At 45.8% G+C, this 21175-nt stretch overlaps 1 protein-coding gene across 1 annotated transcript in view; it reads right to left on the bottom strand.

The window, feature by feature from the left end:
* Nucleotides 1-21175, bottom strand: part of ACVR2B (activin A receptor type 2B) — a 124926-nt gene that overhangs the window by 12763 nt on the left and 90988 nt on the right. Inside the window, exons 3-6 of the mRNA XM_035130394.3 lie at nt 15282-15391; nt 9881-10032; nt 8010-8153; nt 1406-1549 (exon numbers count right to left, since the gene is read on the bottom strand). Coding sequence (XP_034986285.1) covers nt 1406-1549; nt 8010-8153; nt 9881-10032; nt 15282-15391 — 550 coding nt within the window. The remainder of the gene's footprint in view (nt 1-1405; nt 1550-8009; nt 8154-9880; nt 10033-15281; nt 15392-21175) is intronic.

Genomic DNA, 21175 nt, shown 5'->3' with positions numbered 1-21175 from the left:
CTATCTGATGGCTGTGCATTCAAGCCTTGGGGAACCACTAACAATAACCCTTAACTTGGCACAGTAGCCTATGGGCAGCTCATGCAGACTTCTGGGCACTGGAGTTGTGTGCTGGCGATAGTCTTTCCCCATCAATGGTCTAGCCACAGCCTCTTTGCACCAACTGGAACTTCTGGGCCAGGCTCAGGGGGGTGCCCCATTTCAATGGCAGACTGCATTTCAATCATAGCTTAATCCTGACAAAGCGAAGCGCTTTAAGGCTGCCATCCAGTGTACATTTACCTGGGGGTTGTCCCACTGAACACAGTGGGAATTACACCTGAGTAAAAACAGGTGTACGATAATGAGTTGCAAGTAGTGTTCATTTCAATGGGGGAGCTAAAAATAGGCTTCAAGTTTCCCTTCTGGAATAAAACGGAGTTTAAAGCTGCTTAACGTTTGGCTGCATGGCACCAAACTGTCTGAAAAGCCCCTATTGAGTTCCAGCTTCTGCGAAGCATTTCGACAAGGTTCTTGAACCTTAGGTTGCACCCTGAGCAGAAAAACCCTCTCTAAAAGCAGAGGCATGTTTTCATTTTGGGCAGTGGACATAAGAAACCCACGCATAAAAAAACAACCCTCTGGGCTAAGCAGCCTTAACTGTGGCAAAATGGCAGAACCTGATGATGTTTGTATAAGAATGGCAAGGGAGCCCCACTGTGGTTCCCACGTGCGATATTGTGGCTGATGTGCACATACCAGGTTCCACCCGTACAGAGAGGCAGCCACACCCTTGGTGCCATAAACTCATTTCCAGTGCCACCTACCCTACCCTATAAAAAGCATTAATCAGAACCCTGGTAGCGGCGGCGGGGGTGGGTGGGTGGGTTGCACGACCCACCAAGGAACATAGTAATGCAGTGAAATTCAAAACAGTAACCATCAATTTCACATTTATTCAAAGTGCAATTAAAACTATTTAGTTTAATTAATTCTACAAAAGTGATCTAAATCCAGTGACACCAGATTTTCTAAGTCTGATGGCCGCTTGCACCTCCAGCGGTCCCCCTTCTGCCCCCTTGCCTCTTAATTCCCCTCTAGGCAATCCCACCGTCTCTCAGGAGGTGGAAGCACTGATAAAGAGGGTCTTTGAATTGGTGGATAAAGGAAAGAGGTGTAGGATCTGTCACTAAACTCCTTCCTCACTGTTTATCCCATCTCTTTCCCTTCTCTTTGTTTTGCCCTGCTCCTGGGAGGGTTAGTGGGCTTTAAGAACCTGCCTCACCTCTCGGCTTCCCCTACAAAGGGGGACAGAGGTGTGTGTGTGTGTGTGTGTGTGTGTGTGTGTTTAGAGCTGCTTCCCCTTCAGTTTGCTTCAGGTCTTCCTGCAGCTATCAAGATGACAACACAGTCACACATCTGCTACCTTGTCATGGTAAGCTGTGATCAGCCACAGCTCTGCCTCCAAGTTTGTTCCCCGCTTCTCTGCCGCGATGAACTGCAAAAGGTTTTCGTGCTTCATGCCCGGGGTGTTGAAAATCTCCCTCTCGCTCTGCCAGGATTGTTTATCCTGTAGATAGGGTGGAGGAAAAGAAAGATAAATGCTTTGGGGGGGGGTTGCCGTGTGGAATGGGCAATCCTACAAAAATGTGCATTCGTGAAGCTACGCAGCTGAAAATCTCGTACAAAAAGCCTGGGATTTAAAAGTTCAGTAAGGTGCTGAGAAGTCCCTGTTAAGAGATTCTTAGTGCTCTTCCCCACTCGGCACAGAACTCTAGGAGCGTTTGCACAAGGGCTCTTAAGAAGTGGCTTCTTCAGAGGTTCATTTCAACATCAAAGTATGGTCCATACACCCCCTCAGCCAAACATCTGATTGCACCCATGCATATTCACCTATGAATATTGAAGTGTTTTGGACATGCTGCCAGTCTTTGTCAACAGCACTGGAGCTAAATGGAGAGTCTGACCTAGTATATGGCAGCTTAATGCTTTGCAACGGGAAGAGACTTATATTGCTTTCTTGCGGGCAGGATAATCTCCCCAGGAGAAGGAAGAATTTCAAAACTTGTTTGTTGCCACACTATTCCAATTCAGTCGCTTCTCCGTGTCTCCATTTAAGCTTGATGGGCGTAACTTTCTAGTGTCAAGCTTAACTGATGCTTCCCCCTTTGCAATTTTTTTGAACAATGCAACTAAAATTACATTGGTACAAAAAACCTAAGAGAGGAGAAACTGCACATGTGTTTGCACGTAACACAAAGCCATGGTTTGTTTTACATGCAAATGAATAAGCGACGACTCCTTTCTCCAAAGCTTGGCTTATTTTCCAGCTGCTCTGAGAGCCTTCTGCCTCTGTGGCCTTGCAAGTATCTGAGGTGGGGTGGCCAAACAACCCATGGTTAAGATAGGTTGCTGGGTTCGGACCAAACTAGAGTTAAAAGTTAAACAAGCCATAGTTCATGAGCCAACAACAAACCTTGATTTCAGATTGTGGTTTGTTGCTAGAAAAGAAACCATAATTAGGCTGGAGGGGTGGGTTCAGATATGCAAACAAACCTTGACTTTGGTTGAACAAACCACGACTTAGCTTTATGTGCAAACCATGCCATTGTACACCACCTGAGATACCTTCTTTGGCAAAACAACACACACACACAAGTTGTATTAAATAATGGAACTATTCCTACAAAACTCCAGCTGGAGAAATTTTGCAGTTTCACTTAACTAGAAAACGTAGAGTTTCAAAATGAAAGTTCTGTTATCCAACATTTCCCACCTATCCGTTGTGTCAAAGAGAAAGGAGAACCAAGGAAATGTCAAATAAAGCTTAGCTAAAGGTTTTCAAAAGCAGCACAGAAAAAGAACAAGGACTAGATAGACATTAACCAGATTTAAACCTTTTGTGTGTAATCTTAACAGTTACAGCTTTCTAATCTGGATTAGGGCAGGATATCCAACTAGTTAGTCAGAGCTGGCTTGGAACAGATGACATTAAAATCTTCTTTAAATCCACGACGGCAAACAAATTGTGGAGGATTAAAAAGAATAAGGGACAGTGTTTAAAGATTTCTCAGAATATAGCCAAACTACAGACTTAAGAACTGGTTCAACAATCATTCCCACAGTCATGGGGATCCATAGGAATTTTACTTCTGTGGGGAAAGAGAAATAGGGTTCCCTGGTAGAGAATTCTCAGCATCTTCATCCTGCTCTCAAAATTATTTGGGGAACATCGCAGGGGATTAAACTGGCAGAACAGAAAGTATGGGTAGGCCTGCAGACAACTTGTAGATGTATACAGTATATGCTTCTCTGTTCCTTAATTCTAGTCATGAGAACTCTGAAAGCACAGCTGAAAATTGTGCACCAAGACAACTTAAGCAGGCATCTATAACCTGTATGCAGACCCATTAATCCCCTTCCACACCTCTCTCCTTGCTAATCTGGTTTCATCCTCCAATCAACGATGGGAAAACAATGTATGGACTTCTTCGACATCACCAAAACTGGCAATGGTGCATACGATCAACTTCTGGCTTAGGGGTGCTTCCAATGCTGCGTAAGCAGAGTTCCACTTGTGCAACAGGATTATTTTTTTAGAATCATAGAATCATAGAGTTGGAAGAGACCACAAGGGCCATCCAGTCCAACCCCCTGCCAAGCAGGAAACACCATCAAAGCATTCCTGACAGATGGCTGTCAAGCCTCCGCTTAAAGAACTTCAAAGAAGGAGATTCCACCACACTCCTTGGCAGCAAATTCCACTGCCGAACAGCTCTTACTGTCAGGAAGTTCTTCCTAATGTTTAGGTGGAATCTTCTTTCTTGCAGCTTGAATCCATTGCTCCATGTCTGCTTCTCTGGAGCAGCAGAAAACAACCTTTCACCCTCTTCTATATGACATCCTTTTATATATTTGAACATGGCTATCATATCACCCCTTAACCTTCTCTTCTCCAGGCAAAACATACCCAGCTCCCTAAGCCGTTCCTCATAAGGCATTGTTTCCAGGCCTTTGACCATTATGGTTGCCCTCCTCTGGACACGTTCCAGCTTGTCAGTATCCTTCTTGAACTGTGGTGCCCAGAACTGAACACAGTATTCCAGGTGAAGTCTGACCAGAGCAGAATACAGTGGTACTATTACTTCCCTTGATTCTAGATGCTATACTCCTATTGATGCAGCCCAGAATTGCATTGGCTTTTTTAGCTGCTGCATCACACTGTTGACTCATGTCAAGTTTGTGGTCTACCAAGACTCCTAGATCCTTTTCACATGTACTGCTCTCAAGCCAGGTGTGGCCCGTCCTGTATTTGTGCCTTTCATTTTTTTTATTTTTTATTTTGCCCAAGTGTAGTACTTTACATTTCTCCCTGTTAAAATTCATCTTGTTTTCGCTTTGGCCCAGTTCTCTAATCTGTTAAGGTCATTTTGAAGTGTGATCCTGTCCTCTGGGGTATTAGCCATCCCTCCCAATTTGGTGTCATCTGCAAACTTGCTCAAGATGCCCTCAAGCCCATCATCCAAGTCATTGATAAAGATGTTGAATACGACTGGGCCCAAGACAGAACCCTGTGGCACACCACTACCGTAGTTACTTCTCTCCAGGATGAAGAGGAGCCATTGATGAGCACCCTTTGGGTTCGGTCAGCCAGCCAGTTACAAATCCACTGAATGGTAGCATTGTCTAGCCCGCATTTTACCAGCTTCTTTACAAGAATATCATGGGGCACCTTGTCAAAGGCCTTGCTGAAATCAAGATAGGCTATATCCACAGCATTCCCTCATTTTCTCTGATTCTCTCTGGCTGCCCCCACCAAATCTACTCTGGGCATTTCCCCAACCTTCTGGATCAGACTTTGAGGGGCATGGGGTGGGGCTACAGGAGGAGGTTCTGTTGCACAAGCAGAAGTTTGTTGCATGAGCAGAACGCAGCTTTGCTTGCAACTCTTTAAAGACTTGGATGCCCACAAGCTGTAGGCATCCTTTGAACAAGTGGGGAAACAAACTAATAAGCCACAGTTAACCAGTGTTTCCTGTGACAGGAAAGCTTAGAACTATGGTTAATGGCTTCTAAGCAAGCCAGGATTTGTAAGATCCTGTCTCGTTTGGAAGCTGTGAATCGGAGTTTCCTGATTCACACATCGTCAAGCTAAGCTAAGGCCGACTGCAGTTTTCTGACTTATGAGGGAGGAGCAAAAAGGCACCAATGACTCAGCACCAAGCATTTTCTCTATAGCGCCAAAGTGGCACACTGTTCTGTTATGTTTCCAGAACAGAAAAGAAGTGTGGACATTTCAGAGGCGTGTCTGTTTAGAAAAGAACCAAAAAGAAACAACCAAGAAAACAATGTTAATTGTGCAGGAGGTTAAGTGCTGTTCTTAGATAAATGTGTCACTGATTTTTTTCCGGTACAAACAGCAATTTAAAATAGGCTATTTGCTTTCAGCCCTGGGCAAAAGCCTTAATACACAAAAATTGGGGGGGGGGAGTTGTGTGGGTGGAATGCCTAGAGGTCTCCCAAAGTTTTCTTAAAACAGAGCCACCTCTGATAATCACAAAACACTTGATTGGCTCAGATTTATAATGCAACCACAGTGGAGATGATACACCACTTTTGCAATTAACCATTGAGCAGGTGGCTTTTTAAAAGGTAAGAGCAAGCACAGGCGGCGATTGCACTTTGCATGGGTAGAAAATCCCCCGTTGGCATCAATGCAAGCATATTTTTTTTGGGGGGGGGGTACCTGCAAAAATTCCATGGCACCACCCCATCAGCTAGGGTCTCTATCTGAACTGGGGGAAGAGGGGGGCATCTGCAATTTACTTCTTAAAACCCCATTCACGCAACTGCTTATTGAAATAATGGAGCCTTGTCTAGTTTGGCTCTACCACGAGATCCTTTCCGAGACCTTTTGCGTACTGCAGAGCAAAGTTCTTTCCTATCACTACCAAAACAAAATATGTTAACATCTGAACTCAAGCTAAGGTGCCCTGCAGATGTCAATGTGTGGTTATCAGCCCAGCTCATAAATAGCAAGCGCTGCGGGAGGTGGGGAGATAAATGTAGTGGGAGCCCTTGAACGTTTGTGTCCAGCGAGGATGCTAAATGTTGCCCCCTTTATCACAGCAGATAGCCAACCTGAAGGCCCAAGAGTTCAAGGAATTCTACATTTGCTCATGGGGTAGACCTCCCAGCTCCAAGGGCACTCCCCCTCTTCTATGCACCTTAGCCATTTTCTTACTGATTGAAATCTATGTAGCTGAAGGAGGATGGCATTTAATAAGACGCTGTATTATGCAGCAACAGAGAATCCTGCCACAGTCACTGAGTTTTACCCAGATCAGACCCGTATATAATAAAAAATAAACTGGCAACTTGCTGCTGGCACCAGCCAGATTCCTATAGTTTCCACTTCTGCGTGCTTGGTCAGTCTCCAGACTTTCTCACATATTCTGTGTGCAGCCTGCATGTAAGAGACCATCTCCCTGTGGTCTGGTCTCACTGACCAATCCACCCACATAACTTAGCAAAAAGAACACTAGATGTTGGGAAGGGCGGCAACGTTCCCCACTGTAGTCCTTCATTCAGGCGCTCCATGGCGTCTCTGCAGGTTTGTGGTTGAAGACGGGAGACGACGCATCCATTGCATTATACTGTTCATTGTTGTTGTTGTTTAGTCGTGTCCGACTCTTCGTGACCCCATGGACCGGAGCATGCCAGGCACTCCTGTCTTCCACTGCCTCCCGCAATTTGGTCAGACTCGCGTTCAATATTGTTCATATTGATTTTTAATTGCATTTTTATTGCATCTTTTATTTCTTGTATTGCATCTTACTGCACTGGAATTTGAATGGTATGAAACACAATACATAAGAAATAAAAGAAGCAATAAAAAATACAATTTAAAACCATACAGCATCCAGCTGCAATACAGGCAGAAAAAACCATCAAATGGTCCACTAAGACCCTCAGTGATTCTCAAGGGGTCCAAAGGGCGGAAGTTCAGGAAGCGCCGACATAGTGGGGATTTCATATCCCAATATCTTTTTAACGAGACTTTTAATTCTCCATCAACCCACAGTACTTTTATATTCTGTCTCTCAATTATAATTGCTCGTGGCAGCATATAATGCAAAACAAACCAAGAGTACACTGGGGACAACCATACCAAAGTCTCTGGATAGCTCAGTTGGTAAGAGTGTGGTGCTGATAGAACCAAGGTTGCAGGTCTAATCTCTGTATGGGATAGCTGAATATTCCTGAAATTGCGGGGGGTTGGACTAATATCAGGCGTCAGCAAACTTTATCAGCCATGGGCTGGTCCACTGTCCCTCAGACCTTGTGGGGGGGACCGGACTATATTTTGGGGAGGGGAAATGAACAAATTCCTATGCCCCACAAATAACCCAGAGATGCATTTTAATTAAAAGGACACATTCTACTCATGTAAAAACACGCTGATTCCTGGACCGTCCGCGGGCCGGATTGAGAAGGCGATTGGGGCGGATCCAGCCCCCGGGCCTTAGTTTGCCTAGCTACGGACTAGACGATCCTCAGGGTCCCTCAGAGTCTATGGTCAAGAAACAAAGAAGCAGCAAACAAACCCAAAGGAGAAGGAATAAGGGACTGCAGAACCTCTGGGCCTCGATATGGTGTTGGACTACAACTCCCATCATGCCCTGGCCATTGGGCCGTGTGGCTGGAGCTGATGGGAGTTGGAGAAAAATAGCATCTGGGGAGCCACAGGTTTCCAAACGCTTGGCTTGAAGTCTGAAACAGCCCATGCGGTCTCCAGGTGCGCCAGTATTTCCGACCCTACAAGTGGTCAATCAATTAAAAACGGGCTCTGGTTAAAAATCAAGTTACCAACGAGAGGCGGGCAAGAAAAGGTTCCTGCATTGCAGAGGGATGACCCCCGCAGTCCCTTCCAACTCTACAATCCAATGATAATATACCTGGACTCCCTGCTCCAAGCAACCGTTGGGAAGCAAGTAATTCTGAACGGCAGGTACAATGCTGGCACTCACCTGTATGGGGAATATCTTGACTGCCACGTAGTCATTCATCAGCTGAGCTTTCCAGACACAACCAAAGCGGCCCCTAGCCTTGATCTCCAACAGCTGCAAGGGTTTAAGTCCAACCAACGGAGAAGGGGGTGGCAGACCCGGGTCCTGCGAACAAGATGTGGGAGATGATGTAGATAGACAAGTTGGAAGTTGGGGACATTTTTGTTTCAGGTATGACCCAAATGTGGGGTTTTCCCTAACCCAGGCTAATGAACTGATGCTGGCTTGGCAGATGCCTCCCCCAGGATAAAATCAGAGGGTTCCCAAGGAGCCTACAGGCAGTCTTTCTCATTCCAAACCAGGAGAAGCATCTCTTAGGTCTTCCAGCCTGGGCCTGGTGACATAAATGTAGGCGAGGGACTCTCCTTTTCCCAAGAAGCTTACTCAGGACTTTGCCTGCCTTTCCTGCTACCTTCCTTGGGAAAGTGGACCACCACTTCTGTTACTCGATGCCATTCCTTACACCCACTATTTACCTTTAAGGTCGTTTTGCATGTTATGTAGAAGCAATCCTAGGTTGTTGCCGCTGCAGGTAAACTGAATGGGGAAGCTGCAGCCAATCTCAGCCCCCTGGTGAGTGTACCCATATGAGACATACTTGCAGATATCTGGTTGTTGCATGCCTACGTTTAACACGTGACTGTTTTAAAAAGCTGAAAATGTAAATTGCCCAAGTCTCCAGACTGTAAGGGCTCGACGAATACAAAAGTCTGACCTTGGTAAGTTTTATCCCAATGCATTTGAAAAGGAATAATATGTTGTTCTCAGTGGCCTTAACACTTAAATGTACCCATCAGTACACTTTCAGTGCTAAGGAATGGCACTGAATTGTTTCTGAACCTCAAAAGTCTGATTCAGTAAAGAAAACAATGAAAAGAAATAAAAGAAAAATTTCCACCACCCCCCTTCCAGCGTTTCAGTTGACTGGCTTTAGCGTCATATTGTTATTCAACAGGAAAATTAGGCCAATGCAAACTCAAGCAACTTTTCACCCAACAGTCACAGAACTTTTAAAAAGTAATATTCTGTATGAAATATTCAAGGTTGATTTGTGGTGACTATGGTATTTTTTCTTGGCAATACCTTAACCGCTCTGCCTTCCCCAATTACATTTGCAACAGAATACAGTTTTGTTTTTGTTTTTTGTTTTAAAAAAAACACAACAGCAACAGCAAGAACTGGGTGGAAAGGTCTGTTTAACCCAGGCATCCCCAAACTTCGGCCCTCCAGATGTTTTGGGCTACAATTCCCATCATCCCTGACCAATGGTCCTGTTAGCTAGGGATCATGGGAATTGTAGGCCAAAACATCTGGAGGGCCGCAGTTTGGGGATGCCTGGTTTAACCCATCATCTAGCCAAGTAGTAGCCAGTTAAGACACCTCTGGGAAGCTCACAAACAGTGCTCAAAGGGGCGGTTTCCTTCTCCTGTTTCCCCCCAGCATCTGGTTCTGGGAGGTAAACAGCCTGTGTTCATGGGATTGCGCTAAGTTAAAGGCGCTTTGCAGCATACGTATTGTGCAGTCAAAACATTGTTGCGCAAGCGGAAAGGCAAGTACATCACTTAAGGTACTTACACAACAGGTTGCACAACAGCAACCAGCTGTTGCACGAGGGGAAAGAAAACCACGTGGCCGAAGACTGTCGTGCCACAGATTCCACAGCAAGAACCGGCTATTGCCCAAGGAGAATCGGCTGCTGCGCAGGAAGCTTCTCCCCGTTTATCTGCCCAGCTCTCCCTTTTAAAATCCTGTTTGCAGGAGCAGATTCTGCAAATGCTTAGCCGCCTGAAACCACCCTTACGTTTCCCAGGTACCCCTTGCTTCTCGCCTACCTCACTGATGTCGACGTGCCCGTAGGGGGGCTTGCGGTGACGGTACATCCAGAAGGCAAGGAGAATGGCGATGGAGAGGGCAATGATGGGAAGCAGAGAGTAAACCAGAATGTTGAGCAGCGAGAGGCTTGGCGGCGGAGGCTCATAGACCACTGGAGGAAGAGGAGGGTAGAAACAGTAAGGATCCCAGGCACGGTGAGAATTGTCTTGCCGCTTAAGACGAAATGACCCTTCGCTCCAGCACCCCAAGGCAGAATTCCATCATCCTGGCTGGATTTGGGTTCTTCATTTATTTTTAATTTGTTTATTGCGTTTATACCCCCAAAACAACCCTGTGACGTTGGCCAGGCTGAGGGACAGTGGCTGCCTCCACGGTAACATATGGCTTAATGGGGATTTGAGTTTATACAAAATGTAATAGGCTATTAATATCTGCATGCGTAATAGGATAATAACACTTTATCAATTCATATAAGACTGTATGGGAGTTTATTACATTGCATTTTTGTTTATGCACCTCTTTGTTCTCTGTTTTCACACACAAACAACCACACCGACCGTTCTGCCCTCACAGGGGTCAGTTATTTAGTGATAGCAAATCTGCATATTAGTACTGTATTAGGGTGAAGGAATAACAATGCTGCCCCTTTAAGAAAAGATAGTGCCTTTCCTCCCTTTTGAGACCCCAAGGCAGGTTGGGAAATGTAGGCACAGCAATAGTCCACTTCTATTGGCTCTGCCAGAGAGCAGGAAAATACGTCCCTTCTATTGGCTCTGGCCAAAGCGGGAAGAAGCCTCCCTTCCTCCTTTGTAATCTAGTGGCAGCCTAGTTATGGCAAAGCCCAAGAAGAAGGGCAAACTCACTTCGTCCTTATAGAGCTCCACAGAGAACTTTATGAAAAGCTTCTACTGTAATCATCTTCATTCAGAGCCATAGAACAGACTATTGGAATGTGAGCAATATTTCTACATGTGCCTTGATTATCTTCAATAAATCTATGTATGAGAGATTTGTGGAGTTTTGTTAATACTATCCACAAAGAGAGAGAAATCTCCAGACAGAACATGAATGATGCGTCTCTTTCTCTCTAACAAGAATTTGCAACTGAAAGTGGTTTACAAATCAGCCTTCCCTTTGTGCATGTGAAACCAGCCCTGTGGGTCTCCCAGAGCAATTTACAAATGCAAACAAGGTTCTCAAAGTATCAGCCTGCAAGCTCCCTAGCCCTGGGATTTTCCCTACCCTCTGCCTTGAAGAAAAGTGCATCCTGCTTTTCCTAGCAACTCACTGAAAACTTATGCAACTGAGTAACTCTCCTCACCCAGCAAACCTCCTCCATTGCAATTCCATGGACGTGCTAATTCTCCACTGCAAAGCCCACTTTTCCATTGCAAAGCCCAGGTACCTTCTGAAACAGCTAAACTGAAAGATTACAGGAATAAAACCCTCGAGAGAAAGCCACACCTCATCTAGTGTAGAGATATAGTACTGCAGCCTTCCAATTTTAAGTGTACAGTGGTACCTCTACTTACAAATAACTCTACTTACGAATTTTTCTACTTACAAATGGAGCTCCATCCGCCATCTTGGATGCGGTTTAGATAGGATTTTTTCTACTTACGAATTTTTAGATAGGGTTGCTTCGACTTACAATTTTTTTCTCCCAATGCATTCCTATGGGATTCAACTTACAAATTTTTTTCCGACTTACAAATGTGTGTTCGGAACACAATTCGTAAGTAGAGGTACCACTGTATTTGAACCAGATTCTTAAAGAAAATGGGAGACCATTCTGAAAACACAACCAAACAGGGGATGAGACAGGAAGCAGCTTCTGATACAACTAATGGTGGCACAGGGTCTTCAGCTCAAAACAGACTTGGGAAGCTGACCCCCAAAATGAGAGCTACCTTAGAGAGGAACAGAAGGCAAATCAGCTAAGGCAGCTTGACAGAGCCTGGGAGAGGTTGCAGAAAGACATTCTGGAGACGGATGGGGCAACACTCCTGGAGAATATGCCTCACCAGAGGACCCGCCTGGTGCAATGGACATCTTACACAGATTGCCTCTCCGCCATTTTTGCGCAACTACAGCCTAGTGATACCTGCGATGAGTGGCAGCTTCTCAAGCAGGTGAACGGCCAGAGGGACTCCACTTTCCATGAAGCCATGAACGCTTTGGAGAAGCGCCATAAAGGAACAAGAAGCAGGGCTTCTCACAGAGGCTGACAAGGCAGCTGATAGACCAAAGACGCATTCTCAAGACAGTGGGCCAGGCTTCTCTACTGTTAAGGTCTTGCTCCAGCTCCATCGCAAGTTCGTCAGTAGCCACTTCAGGGCGCCACTCCTCACAGCACAAACACTCTCCTTGTTCTCGCCGCTCCTCGCTGACATGGAGCTCTCATGCCCACTCTTACGCCAACAGATCGTCTTATCCATCCAGAGCATCATGTATAGCAGATGAAGTAACCCTCACAAAGGATGAGGCGGCAGCTGCGGGAAAGCGCGCTGAGAAGGAAGAAGTCTTAAGGAGAGAAGCTGCGGCTCTTGAAGCTAATCTTCGTACCTTGAAACAAGAGGCAGCAGCTGCATAGGTTGTCACACTCCCTCACCCTCATCTTGGATCGATCGCCAATCAGATTCTCAATCTGGATCCCGAGGCACCGATTCTGCTGCTACTAGGAGCAAACTGCTCTGACCTGCTTTGGGGCACCTTTCACCAATGTGGGCCGTGACGTCTTCAGACCTTGGAATGTGGTTTCATCCAAGACAAGGGGAGGTCAAGCTAACAGTAAGCGCTGGGCAGTTCTCTTTACGTGTTTGAGTATCCGTGCTGCCCAAATCGAGGTCCTTGTGTTCATGGGACACTTCCAGCCTCATCAATGCCCTGAGAAGATTCGTGGCTATACGTGGGCCTAGCAGACTCCTTGGGTCTTGGTTGTGGCACAAATTCTGCGGGTGATTTCTGCATGCAACCCTCAACATACAAATATGTTGCATCGCCCCTTCCAGTCGCTACACACCATTACCTCAAGTTAGAGAAGATAAAAAAGAGTCCTGCTATATCAGGCCAATGGCCCATGCTAGCGCAGGATCGGGGGGGGGCATGTCCTGCTTTGCCACCTGAGGAGGAAGCAGAAGTCTCACTTTCCCCTGCCCTGTCCCTCTCACCATACCTGCTACCACCAGCACTGCTTCTCTGCCCACACTCTTGCAATTTCGGGATCATGCCCGATCTGAGCAATTTGGGGTGTGGTTTTAGCTGATGCTGGCGGCACTTCTACGCTGGCAGCAGGGCGCCTATGGGGCACCCACCTTAGGGGCTTCTTTTGCCCCTTCTTTTGCCTGAGGCCTCCTCCTCAGTCTGCTTGATGGCAGAGCTGGCTGCGCCCGGCATTCTGTCCTCCGTGGCCAAGCCCACCAGCAGAAAACTGAACACAACAGCACTCTCCCTGCCTGTGATCAACTATTATCCAGAGGCATGCTGCCTCCAACAGTGGAGGCAGAATGCAGCCATCACGACTAAGCTTTCAGTTGGGAATAGCTTCAAACTAACCACCTGGCTGGGTTAAAGGTGCTGGTACCAGTGTACAAAGAAGCATTATACTTCCTGGGACCAAGATACTCAAAAGATTGTCTTGCCCTTCATATGTGAAATTGATCACTATACTCTGCATGGGAGGGCCTCCTTGTAGATACCATCTCAACAGGACTCCTCTTTGGTGGGGGGGGGCTACCTTTTGGAACCATTACATCTCAGGCAGGCACTGTCTCCAGGGCCGTCTTAAGCCCACCCAGCGCCCTGGCGCTAGGTCCCTCCAGCGCCCCCCTCCAGCGCCTCTCCTAGGGCCCGGGAGTGCCAAGCGGACCGCGGCAGCAGCGGGAGGCCACCTCCGAGGACTCCGCGCTGCGCCTCCTTCTCGTTTCCCCAGCGCTGGGTTCTGCTCAGTCAAGCTTTGCTACCAGCGCGCGCACCGCGGGACCAGCAAGAGCTGCTTGGCCACTGTGCGCACGCTGGTGGTGAAGCTTGACTGAGCGGAACCCAGCGCTGGGGAAACGAGAAGGAGGCGCAGCGTGGAGTTCTTGGAGAAGGAGCACAGTCCTGGCCAGATCGCCGGAACCCTGCGCACACTTGGCGCCCTTCCAGCGCCCGACGTTGTGGTTCTCCGCATCACTAGCCTCTATGGCTAGGACGGGCCTGACTGTCTCTCTCTTCACTTTCTGGTGTATGCCGAAGACCTTCCTTTCCCCACCAATCTTTTAAGTGAAGATTTTTTTTTACCCGAGTCTGCATCAGTACTGGCCTTCATCTTGTATACAGATAAATGCTTTTGCTCTTGGTGTTTTTCACAGTTACATTGCTAGATGAGTTTAAGTGCCCCGAGTCTCCCAAGTTTTTTAAGGGTGCTGCTAATGAAAAGTTTCACCTTGGTCACTTTTCTTTTTTAAAAAAATGCACTTCAAAAGGACTATAATGTGTTGCTCGCAAATGGTCTGTTTACCCCCGATCTGATTCAGCAAAAAAAGAAGGGAGAAAAGAAATTATTTTTCCCTCCTGCATTTCAATTAGCTTTGTCATCACATGTTACTCTTAACTAAAAGCATTATTTCGAAAGGGAAAATATATATATCACAATGCACCTTGCTCTAGCTTTCTGTCTGTGGCTTATACCGCTTGGCCTAGATTTTGATTTTAACAGAGATCCTGGTTTTGAATTCTTGTTTGCTTCAAGCCACCTGATTATTTGGGCCAGCTAGTTCTGGGCTTGAAAGCTGGCTTGCCCAAATCTAGCCTCTGCACTGGGGGAGGGCCGTAGCTCAGTGGCAGAACATCTGCCTGGAAAGCAGAAGGTGGCAGGTTCGATCCCCGGGATCTCCAGGTAGGACTGGGAAAAGACCCCTGCCTGAAACACTTGGCTGCCCCCTGTGAGTGAGAGTAGACCATGCTGAGCTAGATGAATCAACAGATCGTTACACAGCAGCTTCCCATCTTCCTCAGCACCACCACTTACTATGCCAGCTGCCATTTGGACAAGGGCTAATTGAGAATCTTAGCTAAATCTGTGTAAACCAGACTATCTCATTCTCTTCCCACAAACGTTCTGCCTGCAGTGATGCGCCCCAGAAATCCTGCGACAGAAAAGGAGCGCCTTTCTTTTGCTTCACGGGTGGAGAGAGACTAGCGTGCAATTCATCTCACCTGGAAGACCGAGAAACAACTAAGCGACATTCTGTAGAAACTTAAAATTTTTGAGAACTCCTCGACTTTGCAATATGAAATGCCACTGCTCTAATTAGGTTCTGTGTTCTATTGCCGAGCCAGGAATTCAAGGTTAGCAGAAACCCACTGAAGTCAGCTTCCAATACAAAGAGTTTTGTTCTTGATAAACAAAAGCCTCACCTTCTGGGCCAGTAACTTCGGGTAAGTGTGTGAACTTTTCATTGCAGTAGTTTCCCTCGCAGCAGCAGAAAAACACTTGTGGGCTCTCTTCTGTGGCCACACATTCCTGCCTATATATATAAATATATACAGCAAGACAACACAAAAGAAAATAAGATAAAAGTCAGTGAATTCTTATATTGCCCTTAGAAGAAAGGTGCACAAGGAATTATCTTTATCCTATTTAATGCCGGCTTTCTGCTGTATTTTGCCAATCCACTGAACCTTTTGTTATAAGGAGGCAGAAAGCTCGCCGCATGAGATCTCAAGAGCCCTTTACGCGCACAGGAACTTTGCAGAAGGGCGAGTTAAAACTCTTAAAGGTATAGCTTTAATATACAAGTTTAGCTCCTATATCCTTGCGCTTTGAGAACATATACATGCCCACACGTTACTTCCCTCTTGTATGTCAAAGGAAACAGGCAGAAGGGACAAGGAACCTTTTCAACACCACACAGAGCCACTGCAGCAATGTATTATGAGATGGAAGGCCAGGGCTAAGCGACCTGAAAATGCCAGCTGCCCCCAAGTTTCGTCCCCAGAGGCGTGTGCAGAGGGGTAAGGGACATGAGACGGCATGGTTCTTTCATGGTGCCATTAGAACATTTCCCAAAGTTAAGACACTATAAGCAGCAGTTTGGGGGTTTGCTTGCTTTTTTTTTTTTAGAAAAACAGTAATTTACAGGTGGAACTTTGCTGGCAACAAGCTAAACGCACCCTGTAAATGATTCCAGCAAATGCCTGCCAGCACAGCATTGCCGCAATTAAACCGCACCTGTATGAAAGTGGGCGCGGCCCTCTGCTTCAAATGACTGTGCTGCAAATGATGTTTGCCCCAGAGCTCGGAAAATTCCATTTTTCAGAGGAACCCAATCTCGTTCTCGAGTTCAACAGGTCCCCAAAGGAACAAGTTCCACTTTGCGTTCGTCCCTTTACAAAGTGAACTAGTTCCGTTCGTGTTCAGTTCACAGTTCAATTCAAGTTCATCCAAATGACCCTCGGAAACTTCAGCATTTGGATCGTTCAAAGCTGTGGTGCTGAACTATAAAATAGGATTTAAAAGCCCAAGGGAAAAAAAATCAAAACTAAAGTGGAATGTGAGTTGTTTACTTTCCCCTTAAGCTCTAAGGCCTGAAGAGTCTAAATAATAGTTTTTTAAATTAATAGATAGATAGATAGATAGATAGATAGATAGATAGATATGTAAGAGAATGAACTTGTCTGTATCCTCCTTCCATTATTTCCTCCATCCTGCAACAAATTAGTATTTGCTATTAGCACAATTGTGGTGTGTGTGACGCATTTGAGTTTGTCAAAACATTTGAGTTTGAATACTCAAGGGAGAAAATGTGGGTGAGTGGGTCGTTCACCTGCAATTTGTTATTTTGCTACAAGAGAAAGGGCTTGGCGGGTAGCTTTTGTGGGGATAACCCTGTGAATTAAACACGGCACTTTCCCCATATTACAAAACAGGCGTGGAGACTGAGTGCGAGAAGGCAACAGCCTGACCAAGACTATGCAGCTAGCTCACTGACTGAACTCAAATTCTGGACCAAGGATGCCCTAGCTCAAGCTTTCTACTTGCATCACAGCACCAACTCTTCCACTTATCCATGGTTGCTTTTGAAGTGTATAGACTAAACCCTTCAAGGAAGCAAAAATAGCTTTATGATATGTTTCCGAACCACAGATTTTCCTTCTTCTGCACCAGTCTGACCTGCTTCCCCTGGTCAAGCGATGATCTGAGCCAATGTGATAAGGGAGAATGATTTGTGGCAACTGCTTCCTGTGCGATGCTATCGAGCAATTGAGTTGCAGCTTATCAGGCAGCAAGCTCTGAGCTCATTTATAAGTTATGCCCGTTGATTCATTTGCACAAATAGCTGCTCACACTTGTGGCCAATGCCTCACGTAGGAATTGCAGTTCGCTCCAGGAGCTCTGTACTGATGGAAAGGGAGAAGACAAGAGAACAGAAACTTTGGGTAACTACCTCAAGCTGTCTGTAACAGAAGCAACCGGTATATGCCGACAAATTTCCCTGCAGTGCCCTCTCTCCTTTTTTAAAAGATTCCCCCCCCTTTGTTTACTTTCCCCCCCTCTTTGCATAACTTCCAGAGAGGATTCAGTCAGTGGCTATTGATTATATCAAGCTTCCTCAAACTGGGCCTTCCATGTGTTTTTTTGGCCTACAACTCCCATGATCCCTAGCTAGCAGGACCAGTGGTCATGGATGATGGGGATTGTAGTCTCAAAAAAATCTGGAGGGCCGAGGTTGAGGAAGCCTGGATTATATGGACCATAGCATAGTGGCAAAGCATCTGACTTGAACACAGAAGGTCCCGAGATAAATCCCTGACTATTATTTTATTTAATTAAATTAAATTATAACGTGTGCAGAGGCAGGTGACCAAGATGATCAAGGGTCTGGAAACCAAGCCGTATGAGGAATGGTTGAAGGAGATGGGTATATAGCCTGGAAAAGAGGAGACCGAGAGGGAGATATGGTAGCCATCTTCAAATATCTGACGGGCTGTCACATGAAGGATGGAGCAAGCTTGTTTTCTCCTGCTCTGGAGGCAGGAGAACCGACGGCATCCAAACCGACGGCTTCTGAACCAATGGCTTCAAGTTACAAGAAAGGAGATTTTGACTAAACATCAGGAGGAACTTTCTGACCTCAAGAGCTGTTTGACAGTGGAACGGCCGTCCCTCAGGAGGTGGTGGACTCTCTTTCCTTGGAGGTTTTTAAGCAGAAGTTGCATGGCCATCTGCCATGGATGCTTTAGTTGGGATTCCTGCATTGCAGTGGGTTGGACTAGATGACCCTTGGGGTCCCTTCCAACTCTACGATCCTATGAGTCTATAATCATTAAATGTGCATCCCACCTATCTTCCTCCCAAAGGAGCCCATTCTCATTGTCCACCTTTTCCTCAGGGCTCAGTCTGCGCCACTTCCCAAAAGGAGAGGGCAAACTCAGGGTAGCTCAGTGGCAGATAATCTGCTTTGCATCCAGGAGGTTCAGAGGTTCGATTCCCAGCACCTCCAGGTAGGGCTGGGAAATGATTCCCTGCCCCAAACCCTCAGAAACTGCTACCAGTCAGTGTAGACAGTACTAAGCTAGATAGACCAATGTTTTGACTGACCGTGTGCTCCTAGGAATTGTTTCTGCTCTATTAGTTATGGTCCTCCACTTTCAGTTATTGTTTATTGTTAGAAGCACATCTCCTGGTATGCCCCACGGAGGACCTTAAGGTCCACAAATAACAATATTTTTGAGATCCCGAGCCATTAAAGTGGCTAGATTGGCCTCAACTAGGGCCAGGGCCTTTTCAGCATTGGCCCCGACTTGGTGGAACGCTCTCTCAGAGGAGACGAGGGCCCTGCGGGATTTGACATCTTTCCGCAGGGCCTGAAAGACGGAGCTGTTCCGCCTGGCCTTTGGGTTTTGATTTGGGCCGTTTTAAAATGAGGCTGCATTTTAAAACAATTTTAAAATCTAAATTGTATTTTAAACTGCATTTTAATCAATTGTTTTTCTTTCTTTTACGTTTCATTGTAATTTTTTGATGTCACCCACCCTGAGCCCGGCTCTCACTGGGGACGGTGGGGTATAAATAGACATTTATTATTATTATTATTATTATTATTATTATTATTATTATTATTATTACAATACCATAGCTGCCAAGTTTTCCCTTTTCTCGCGAGGAAGCCTATTCAGCATAAGGGAAAATCCCTGTAAAAAAGGGATAACTTGGCAGCTATGCAATACTGGCCTGGGGAGAAAGCCCTCAATACATTTCAGAAGTCTTCCAAAGCCTTTGGCTGACGGTAAGCAAAAACCTGAGTAATCAAGGGACAAGATACAATGCATGTGTATGTGTGAACAGGTGCAATGGGGAGGCAAAATGAAAACAGCCGCTCTAAAAGCAGGGCCATTATCACCCTGGCTATTAAGTGTGCATTTCTGCTCTAGTAGGCAGCTCCGAATGACTAAGTTCTCTTTTTCTGCAGCACGTGGCTCTCAGAAGAACACGCTGCTCTCCACGTAATTGTACAGAACATTTCTCAGGGCACGCCAGAAATTATCGAGCATTTACTGTGTGAAAACACCCGAAAGCTCCGTAGCCTCCTGGATTTCACAACTACGAGGAAAAGCAGGCCTTTAAGGTTTGCTCTTATATGTAGATACACCAAATTAAAGGAGTGGAAAAGATGGGATTTAACAGGCCTGCAGTCATGTATAATAAAACTGCTCCTTGTTGCTGAAAAGATGGGAGTATTCCTTCCCTCCTCTATCGCAACCCTTTCTGGTCCCCAGTCTCCAGTGGTTTTGCGAACTTTCCGCAGGTTTTCAGGCATGGGATAATTTGATGGGGGCAGGCTAGTAAACTAATTGCAGTTACTTTAGTATAAGGCTCGCCAGTGACGTGGCAAATGGGGCTTTTTGAGCACTTGTGCTTCCAAGGGCGGGGAGAGGCCAGTAAACAGGAAGTGATGTCATAAAGCAGCGCCGGATTTAAGGCGATGCAGGTGGTTGCCCTGCACAGGGTGCCGAGCTGAAGGGGCGCAAAATAATAGTCAATAATAATTATTGTAAAAATAAGAAATATCTAAGGGGGTGCACCAAGTGTTGTCCTTGCTCAAGGCATGTTAGCAAAGTACGCCCCTGTATAGAGGAGAGGAGTTTGGGTCATTTATTAAGAGGGATGAGGAAACCGTGGTTCTTTCAGGTGTTGCTTGACTACAGCTCCCATGATCCCTGCCCACTGGCCATGCTTCCTCGGGCTGATGGGAGTTGGAGTCCAGCAACATCTGGAGGCTTGCATATTCTCCCTTCCCCCCCCCCCCGCCCCCATCCTCATGGGATTCTTTTAAGAGGAGGGTATGGCAAGCAGAAGTGGCAACAGTAGACGCTGGCATTAGATTACTCGTCGTCATCATAATTTATTCTCATTTATACAGGTGAAATTCGGAAAATTAGAATACCGTCGAAAAGTGCATTTATTTCAGTAATGCAACTTATTATTATTTCTTTCAGTAGCACCTTAGAGACCAACTAAGTTTGTCATTGGTATGAGCTTTCATGTGCATGCACACTTCTTCAGATATCTGAAGAAGTGTGCATGCACACGAAAGCTCATACCAGTGACAAACTTAGTTGGTCTCTAAGGTGCTACTGGAAGAAAAAAATAATTTATTTTGTTTCGACTATGCGAGACCAACACGGCCACATACCTGTTGTTGTTGTTGTTGTTGTTGTTGTTGTTGTTGTTGTTGTTGTTGTTGTTGTTGTTATTTATAATTTTTACAAATGGTTTCTTTTGGAAATTCCCCAGTAATAAAACAAATAGTTACAATAATACAAAAATAAACATCGCTATTACATTTCATTAATTACATTCCATTTATAATTGACCCGCCTAACGACAAATAATTACAATTACAACAAATAAAGGCTTGACATATCTTGCTTTGCATGTCATGCATCTATCTTATATGTTGGTTTCACCTTTTAAGTTGCATTACTGAAATAAACGCACTTTTTGACAATATTCTCAATTTCCGAGTTTCACCTGTAGAAGCAATTCATATGCTAGGTGCGCTACACAAATAAAAAAAAACCCACGTATCACAGCAATCCATAAATTAAAGGCGACCAAGAAATACGCAGCAGCACAAAGCTTGAGATGGGGGTGGGAGATATTGGCAGGAGGGGTGGGGAAAATAAAGGGCACTATACCGGCCAAAAGATGAGAAGGAAAGAGCCATCCCACCACCACAGCCTATGAGACTGGGAAGAGGACGGGGCAGTGGGTAAAGGTTAATGAGCCATAGAGAAGCTTAAAAGTG

Source organism: Zootoca vivipara, chromosome 11 (assembly GCF_965207765.1).
Source record: "Zootoca vivipara chromosome 11, rZooViv2.hap1.1, whole genome shotgun sequence".
In the NCBI taxonomy this organism is placed as follows: domain Eukaryota; kingdom Metazoa; phylum Chordata; class Lepidosauria; order Squamata; family Lacertidae; genus Zootoca; species Zootoca vivipara.
The sequence above is the reverse complement of the archived record's forward strand: the minus strand, read 5'-3'. Positions and strand labels throughout refer to the sequence as shown.